The sequence below is a fragment of the Babylonia areolata genome, chromosome 5, assembly GCF_041734735.1.
Source record: "Babylonia areolata isolate BAREFJ2019XMU chromosome 5, ASM4173473v1, whole genome shotgun sequence".
Lineage (NCBI taxonomy): Eukaryota > Metazoa > Mollusca > Gastropoda > Neogastropoda > Buccinidae > Babylonia > Babylonia areolata.
In genome coordinates, this window is record NC_134880.1 from 3,821,860 (window position 1) to 3,831,859 (window position 10,000).

At 42.0% G+C, this 10,000-nt stretch overlaps 1 protein-coding gene across 5 annotated transcripts in view; it reads left to right on the forward strand.

The window, feature by feature from the left end:
• LOC143281873 (adhesion G-protein coupled receptor G6-like) overlaps window positions 1-10,000 on the forward strand; it is an 81,221-nt gene that overhangs the window by 54,638 nt on the left and 16,583 nt on the right. For all 5 annotated transcript variants that reach the window (XM_076587135.1, XM_076587138.1, XM_076587139.1 and 2 more), the window contains 4 exons: window positions 1-17; window positions 2,441-2,575; window positions 4,884-5,238; window positions 5,763-6,025. The exon at window positions 1-17 is cut by the window's left edge and continues 51 nt beyond it. In XM_076587135.1, the coding sequence (XP_076443250.1) occupies window positions 1-17; window positions 2,441-2,575; window positions 4,884-5,238; window positions 5,763-6,025 (770 nt within the window). The remainder of the gene's footprint in view (window positions 18-2,440; window positions 2,576-4,883; window positions 5,239-5,762; window positions 6,026-10,000) is intronic.

A 10,000-nucleotide genomic window follows, 5' to 3' on the forward strand; every position in this document is an offset into this window, starting at 1 on the left:
TGAGAAATCTGACGAAGGTAAGCTGACTTCTTGTGTGAGAGCATCTTGTTCCGCGTAATGATATGAATGATTCCACTCCTAAAGCCTCCTTCAGACTGAAACTGAAACCTGTTCTTTGTTCATACTTCGTCTCCTCCATTCTTCCCTCTTCCTTCGTTTTCTTTTGTTCTCTCATTATTTTCTTTCTTATTTGTTTTGTGTTGGGTTTTGTTCTTTTCTTTCCTGTGTTATTATTTCATCTCTCAGGGAGCCCAAGGGCGAGCATAAAGCACTTTGAGCTTGGTCTCCGACTGACGATAGGCGCTATATAAGTACCTATATCATATCATATCATATCATATCATATCATATCATACCATATCATATCATCTGTCTTTACATTTTACGTCTCTTTCTTGACATGACCGTTGATTGTTTTCAGCTCACGCCTTCCTGAACTCCAGCTCAGTTTGATCTCTTTTGTTATAATGGTTGGTCTGAAGGCATGAAAATAGAAGACGCAGATCTCGGTGCTGAGCGGAGTATTTTTCAAGGAAATCTTTGTGTCATCACACTAGCAATCGACCTTGTATTCATCTGCGTGTTTTAAGCTTCATGTTGGGTCTCACGTCCCGTGTCGACATTTATTGTGTCCCGGTAACGATGGTAATTAAGGACTCCGTTTGTATCGAATTGTGAATGGGAAGCCTGTTACCTTGACCATGACACCTTTTTAAAACTCTCCTCGGATCTTAATTTAGCCCATGACAGCTTGTAGTCGTGATATTCTTTCTCAGTGTAATCTACTGCGGATGTAAGATTTGCATCATTTTATGTTTCTGCTGTCATACTGAGTCACCTGCCCTCTGTTGGCGTTTATAATGCCCTGGTGACATTGGTAATTTATGAAGGACTTCGTTCTATATCGAACCGTGAATGATAAGGCAGTTACCCCGAACAGAACGCCTTTACATATAATCAATTCTCCAGAACACCCTTACATATAATCCGCAATTCTCCTCTGATCGTAAAGTTGTGTCTGGCGGCTTATGTTCAAGTCTTTCTTTCGGAGTGGTCCACGGCGGATTACAGCTGTGCATCCTTTTGTGTTTTTGCTCTCACAAATAGACGTGTGCGTTTAATCTGCAGTCCTCCTTGGCTAAACCAACCCGAGGAACCGTAGAACCATGCTGGTCATTCAGACGGTGTTTTACTTTTCCATTGTCACAATTAGTTTAAGCTCCAGCTGACGTCCCGACAATAGCTCTTTATCCTGTATGCCCTGTGTCAGTTGAACTCTGACAGCTTCACCCCGATTCCATGTACATGGAAATAACAAAGAGGCAACTGAATCTCACGTATGGTATGTCAGTCGTAATGCCGAGACATATGACAATATGTGTGGCGAGGGTTCAAAGTCAAAGCGAACAGAAGTACAACTACAAGGCATTTTTTTCACAGGCAGATGAGACTAGAGTTGTGAAATACTTCTGGTCTGAACGCTACCCTGGCTAAATTTCATTATCTACCTCTTCATTTCTACACTGACGAACCCGACCTTTTCATGACTTGTATTTGTATTTCTTTTTATCACATCAGATTTCTCTGTGCAGTGAAATTCGGACTGCTCTCCCCAGGGAGAGCACGTCGCTACAGTACAGCGCCATCCTTTATTTTATTTTATTTTATTTTTGTTGTTGTATTTTTTCCTGCGTGCAGTTTTATTTGTTTTTCCTATCGAAGTGGATTTTTCTACAAAATTTTGCCAGGAACAACCCTTTTGTTGCCGTGGGTTCTTTTACGTGCGCTAAATGCATGCTGCACACGGGACCTTGGTTTATCGTTTCATCCGAATGACTAGCGTCCAGACCACCACTCAAGGTCTAGTGGAGGGGGAGAAAATATCAGCGGCTAAGCCGTGATTCGAACCAGCGCGCTCAGATTCTCTCGCTTCCTAGGCGGACGCGTTACCTCTAGGCCATCACTCCACATTGTCAGTATTTGCTTCAGAGACATAACATAAGTTTAATAATGATAATAATTAGTACTTATATAGCGCTGAATCTTGTGCAGAGACAAATCAAAGCGCTTTCACACCAGCCAGTCACACGCATGCATGACTAAGACTGACAAACTGAAAACAAGGAAGAGGCAGGGAAGGGAAGCTATCTTGGGAAGAGGTATGTTTTATGGCGACTTGAATGAGCTGAGTGCGGAGATCTGACGAAGCGAAGGGGAGCTCATTCCAAATGCAAGGTGCAGAGACAGAGTGGCGGCTGACAGTGGAGTGTTTGAATCATGGTATGGGTAAACAGAGTGGATCCGAGGCCGATGCTAGAGAGCGCTGGATGCCGTGAGTGACGCGGTATTCCAAAGTCTGGCTGTGACATTCGTTCTGGTCATGTTCTTGCTGGTGCGATTCTTCTAGCCTGATTCTCTGCTTCTTTGTCTGTCCCGACAGTCTGCAGCGACGGAGCAGACAGTGGTCCAGACCAGACAGGTGCTGCAGCAGCGGGGAGAGACATCGGCGGCAGACGTTGTGGAGGTGGCTGAAATCCTTCGTCGCGCCTCCCAGCTCCAGAACCTTTCTGCACAGGTCCGTCCTGTGTGGGTGTGGAGGTCTGCCTGTACAATAGCTGACCACTGTGTGGCAGGGGGTGGACAGAGCGGTCCTTTGATGAGTGTAGTGCAATGCCAGTCTGGTATTTCCCTTGATATATATATATATATATATATATATATATAATATATGGTTTAAAAAAAAAAAATAGATAAAACAAAGTTGAAAACCAACACCCAATTTCTTTAACAAACAAATAAAATATATATACTGTCAATAATATAATAGTATATATATTATACATAATATTGTACAGATATTATATCTATATTTTATATATATACATACAAATAGTTAACACTCTTTTCGTGTCCTGGGCACCGCTCCTTGAAGAAAGCACTGAGGTAAATACCAAGACCAGTAAAATATAAAAATATAAACAACAGTAGACTTTTCATGTCTTAAAACTTGTATTCTTAGAAAGCAGCAAATTTTCGCTGAAGAAGCTGTTTGACAGCGAAAATTTGCTGCTTTTAAGAATACAAGTTTTAAGGCATGAAAAGTCTACTGTTGTTTATATATATATATATATATATATATATATATATATATATATATATATATATACATGAGACAAATGACAAATGACAAATGACAAATGTTTTATTGAGCGTAAAATGGATAAGCTGGAAGCTTCTTTACACCATGCCCTCACACACGCATACACACACATACACACATTGTAATAAATGAAATAAATATGAATAATAAATGACATAGAACAAACCAAATAGATAATAATAGTTACATAAATGGATGAATCAAAGACTACAATTACGGAAACATGAAAATCATACAAAACATTACCACATGAAAATCTTCAAACACACACGTGTGTGCACACACAGGCATCATACACATAATCTCGAACACACAAGTACACAGAGATACACACGCATACTTACACTCGCCGATTTTCCTTGCTTACACACTGTTGGAGAACAATTAATCAAAGTACGTTGAGACATGGAGAGAGGTATATATATATATATATATATATATATATATATATATATATATATACTACTAACAACAACAACAACAACAACAATAATAATAATAATAATAATAATAATAATAATAAGAGAATTATGCTAGTCTAGCCAGCAACCTTCCAAGCCAAAGTACTGGCCATAGAGATTGGTGCTAGAGGGTATGTGGTCGAATCTGCATACAGCCTCATGAAACAGCTGCCGATTTCTGACAGAGAGAGGACACGGGGTCTCAAGGCAATGGCAGAAGCAGCAGAAAAGAGTTCCAGCTGGATCTGGACTTCATAAGCATTAAATTTCCCTACTCAAACTAGGCATACGATAGCTCAGTGGTTAAAACGTCTGCCAGAAAAGGTGACTCAGTCCTGAAGCGGCGACCACCCTGGACGCGCGGGTTCGAACCTTCTGAGGACCAGGAAAATAAAAAGGCGGCAATACAAGGGCATCCTGGAGTCATGACCTGGGTGCGGCCCGGCCCCCTTAGAGTGTAAGGAGTTAAGGGCTGAAACACTTGACTGAGGGGGGCTTCTTCTTTGAAGACCTTGTACTTTCCAGCTCTCCCTAGAGTTTCTTATCACTATATATATATATATATATTTGTATTTCTTTTTATCACAACAGATTTCTCTGTGTGAAATTCGGGCTGCTGTCCCCAGGGAGAGCGCGTCGCTACACTACAGTGCGACCCATGTTTTTGTATTTTTTCCTGCGTGCAGTTTATTATTTTTTTGTCAATCGAAGTGGATTTTTCTACAGAACTTTGCCAGGAACAAGCATTTTGTTCCCGTGGGTTCTTTTACGTGCGCTAAGTGCATGCTCCACACGGGACTTCGGTTTATCGTCTCATCCGATGACTATTCTCTCTCTCTCTCTCTCTCTCTCTCTCTCTCTCTCTCTCTCTCTCTCTATATATATATATATATATATATTGTGGAAATGAGATGGAAAATTATGATTGAAGTAATTTTGTGTGAAGGGAACTCAATTTTGATTTTTGGAACGACATGTGATACTGAGCTTTCCTTTGACAGACTTTGTGTGATATATACCTAGACAGAATGTAGCACTGTGTTTTCTCTTAATGTAAAAGATTGTGATACCGATTTTCTGTTTGATAGACATAACATTGATATGTGACATCGAAATATCCTGGCTTATGAAATGCAGGGATGCTCAGGACCCCCCCCACCCCCTTCCCATCTCCTTCCCCCCACCCCCCAAAAAAAATGCGGGATTACACATTTCTGAGTAGACTTACCCATAACGACCCCGATCGTATGTTTCACTTTCAGACAGCCACAGACCTGCTAGAGATCGTGGACACAGTGGCGGAACTGAACCTGACCGTGTTGCACAAGTCCAACTCTGTTGGCAACACCACCAACAGGCTGATCGGGGTCGTGGAGCAGCTGGCGGACAAAGTCAGTCTGGAGGAGGGTCCGGTTCGCCTGCAGACCAGCAGCACCGTGCTGCAAGTCTGGAACCTCACCGCCGCCCCCCAGTCCCCTGTCTTCGGACTCCGGCTGAACACGGCTGGAGAAACTCAGGACGTGACCTCTGTCAACAACCAATCAGATGCCGACACGTTTGCCGACGTGGACACGGCCGTGATGCTGCCTGGGGAGATTGGCCGCAGTATCGTGGAAGGTGAATCTTGATAGCAGAGGGAAAACGGTTCTCATTGCTGTTTTGAAAGGCATATAAAGCACTGGTAACATGACAATGATCGTCATGTGCGAGAATGTTTATCATTGCATTCAGCAGTCTTTGTCTCTTAAAATGTCTCTCTCTCTCTCTCTCTCTCTCTCTCTCTCTGTGTGTGTGTGTGTGTGTCTCTCTGTGCACACACACACACACACACACACACACATATATATATATGTATATATTATAAGCGTAGTCATATTTTTCTTTTTTTGTTGCTTTGTTTACCAAATAGGTGTTGGCTTTCAACTTTTATTAATTTTTAATATATATATATATATATATATATATATATATATATATATATATATATATACATAATATGTATCTATATATATATATATATATATATTTTTTTTTTTTTTTATTTTTTTTTAAGGTGGCTAGTGGAGGGGTTATGGGGTTGTGTAACAGAGGGTGGATAGCAATGTCTTGGAAACAGTGTTGACCTCAATTATCTGCTCCAGACAACTCAGGCCGTGACGTCAGACTGTCAGCCAGCGTGATCAAGCAGACCAGTCTGTTCCAAGTGGGCAAACAAAGGGACACAACCCACACAGACACGCCCGAGGCCCAGAGCACAGACCGAGACACTGAGGACAGGCCGACAGCCGGGGTCAGTCTCAACAGCAAAGTGATCTCTCTGAGGATCACGGTGGATGGTCGGCCAGTGACTGACCTGTCCGCTTTTGGTCAGGGCAATGTCACCGCTGTCTTTCTGCCACTGGAGGTAAGGAGCACTGAGACGTGGGAGCCTACAGCTGTGTGTCTGGAAGCGGTTTGAACTTCTGGTTGTGTACTCATGTGTTGAACAAAGGCTGCAAAGACTTGCCAGACGTAACCACTCATGCAAATCAGTATTTTGTACACCATGGCCCTTCGTCTAAAGGTGGCCGTGGTCTCTATCCATTAGCTTGAGAAAGGCAATTATGCTGAACATTTTAGTCTGTTGTGTGTTGTTTATCAGCATTCGGCGTTCATAACTATTCCTTGTTGATTTGAGACATTCTTCCATTACGATTGGTGTTTATTTTCTCACCAAGAGTAGCGGTGGGTTAGATTGATTAGTTTGGGTTTGGGGTCAAAGGGTGTGGGTAGTAATCCATTCAGTTCAGAAATGTTTTATTTCATCATTCCATGTAGGCTGTTACGTCACTGCAGTCAGTCGGGGTCACATAAGATAAACAGAAAAGTGTGGTGGGTGAGGGGAAGAGAGTGGGGGAGGGGGCATCCATCATGAATGCACTTGCACATACTTCCTCTCCGTCTTTTCATCGCCCTTAATCCCTTGGAGAGTCACTGGGCGCTGCACTGGAGAACTGTTCACCAGATTCCTCCAGCTCTGTCGGTTGTGTGTCAAAGTCTGGCTCTCTGCAAATGAGTTTTCTTGTCCATTCGGAAATGTTATCAGTACAGCGGTTTTTTTCTTTCTTTTTCGCCGTCTCCCTCAATCAAAGGTTCTCATGAGAATGTTTTAGCAAGGCAACTGGAGATAAAACATGCTGAGTTCCGCTGCACAGTGTATAAACGATATATAAAACATGCATCTAAAGATTGAAACGACACCTCATATGGAAAACCCTGCACAGCCATCTGCCCAAACACTCAGACACTAATCTACACACACACACACACACACACACACACACACACACACACACACACACACACACACACACACACTACATATCATACATCACAACACCCAAACGATATATAATTCAGCACCAATATCATTTTGTACCATTTCAAAATACTTGAAATTAACCACATGCATCACAATATGCAAATAACTCACAAACAGAATAACAATACTTAGAAACAATCCTTCCCCCCACACAACACATCAACAGCATACACAGAACACAGAAAGAAGCACACACAACACATCAACAACATACACAGAACACAGAAAGAAGCACACACAACACATCAACAACATACACAGAACACAGAAAGAAGCACACACAACACATCAACAACATACACAGAACACAGAAAGAAGCACACACATCAACAACATACACAGAACACAGAAAGAAGCACACACAACACATCAACATCATACACAGAACACAGAAAGAAGCACACACATCAACAACATACACAGAACACAGAAAGAAGCACACACAACACATCAACAACATACACAGAACACAGAAAGAAGCACACACATCAACAACATACACAGAACACAGAAAGAAGCACACACAACACATCAACAGCATACACAGAACACAGAAAGAAGCACACACATCAACAACATACACAGAACACAGAAAGAAGCACACACAACACATCAACAGCATACACAGAACACAGAAAGAAGCACACACAACACATCAACAGCATACACAGAACACAGAAAGAAGCACACACATCAACAACATACACAGAACACAGAAAGAAGCACACACAACACATCAACAACATACACAGAACACAGAAAGAAGCACACACATCAACAACATACACAGAACACAGAAAGAAGCACACACAACACATCAACAGCATACACAGAACACAGAAAGAAGCACACACAACACATCAACAGCATACACAGAACACAGAAAGAAGCACACACAACACATCAACAACATACACAGAACACAGAAAGAAGCACACACAACACATCAAAAGCATACACAGAACACAGAAAGAAGCACACACATCAACAACATACACAGAACACAGAAAAAAGCACACACAACACATCAACAACATACACAGAACACAGAAAGAAGCACACACATCAACAACATACACAGAACACAGAAAGAAGCACACACATCAACATACACAGAACACAGAAAGAAGCACACACATCAACAACATACACAGAACACAGAAAGAAGCACACACATCAACAACATACACAGAACACAGAAAGAAGCACACACATCAACAACATACACAGAACACAGAAAGAAGCACACACAACACATCAACAACATACACAGAACACAGAAAGAAGCACACACATCAACAACATACACAGAACACAGAAAGAAGCACACACAACACATCAACAACATACACAGAACACAGAAAGAAGCACACACATCAACAACATACACAGAACACAGAAAGAAGCACACTCGACACATCAACAACATACACAGAACACAGAAAGAAGCACACACAACACATCAACAACATACGCAGAACACAGAAAGAAGCACACACTCACACGCAGCGAGACAGGTGAAATCCAAAGAGGCATGTCTTTAAGTTCTTTCTTTTTAAATTTGAGATACACTGAGTTTGTCTGAGTGACAGCGGCAAGGAATTCCAGAGCAGTGCTGAGGACAGAAATTAATCTTGTTTTGCTGAAAGGCCTCAAGAGAGAACCGATGACCTTTCAGCAGAGAGGTGTCGAGAGAGTGTAGCGTCTTAGAAGAATGGTGTAGATGGAGAATATCCGAAAGATATAGTGGCACAGTGCCATAATGTAGTAACATAAATACTGAAAGCAGAGACAAGGAATTTTGTTTTGGATTCTTGCCATCACGGGAAGCTAGTGAAGTGTTCTGAGCAGCAATTTTGCACTTTTGTGTTACAGCAGTCTAAAAAGTATTTTTAAAAAATCGGAAAGTTTGTTGGCAACAACAGTGGAAAGGAAGTAGCCAATTTTACCTATTCTACCTAGCTGACAGAACAGAGTGTGGCACAAATGTTTGATATGTGCATCCATGTGCAATGTTTCACTAAGTAGAAGCCAGTGTTTCTAACAGACTGAGAAAGTAGTATAACGCAGCCAGAGATGAACACAAGGGTAGAGATGACCTGGTTGGTAACTGACTTGGTACCAAAGGGAATGAGTTCATTTTCATCCCCCCGAGGTATCTGTCCAGGTGTCTGGTGTGCAGAGAGTGATGTGTTCTGTAGATGGACGGAGTGGTTGAAAAGGTGAATGGGCAAAGAGGAGATTAGAACTTTAGGCTGGAGATGACTTGTGAAGTAGGTACGGCAAAGGAGGGAAAGAATATTCTGGATCTTTCCTTCGACGGGGGACAATGCAGTTTTTAAAGCAGAGGTGTGATCTGGTTTCGTCTCTTTGGTTTGGGTGTAAGCCTTGCAGATGAGTTCTGCTCCTTTGAATGTTTTAACTATGTACCGTTTGAGACAGTCAGCCACAAGGCATTGCCATAATTGAACTTTAGTCTAGATCGAACAGAGGCACAAACTAGTGTCTTTGTTGCTGTAGTCGTAAGGTAATGGAGAGAGCTTATCTGACGGAGAACAGCAAGGCAGATCTCTGTCTACCTTACAAAATGGATTTTTTGTCTGCTTGGGAAAAAAACTCTTGTTCCCGTAGGTTTTATGTGCCGTTTGAGACAGTCAACCAGAAGGGAAATGTCATCATGTAGTCTGGACAGACAGTCAGTCAGAAGGGAAATGTCATGTTGTCTGGACAGTCAACCAGAAGGGAAATGTCATCATGTAGTCTGGACAGAGAGTCAACCAGAAGGGAAATGTCATCATGTAGTCTGGACAGACAGTCAGTTAGAAGGGAAATGTCATCATGTAGTCTAGACAGACAGTCAGTCAGAAGGGAAATGTCATCATGTTGTCTGGACAGACAGTCAACCAGAAGGGAAATGTCATCATGTGGTCTGGACAGACAGTCAGAAGGGAAATGTCATCATGTGGTCTGGACAGACAGTCAACCAGAAGGGAAATGTCATCATGTGGTCTAGACAGA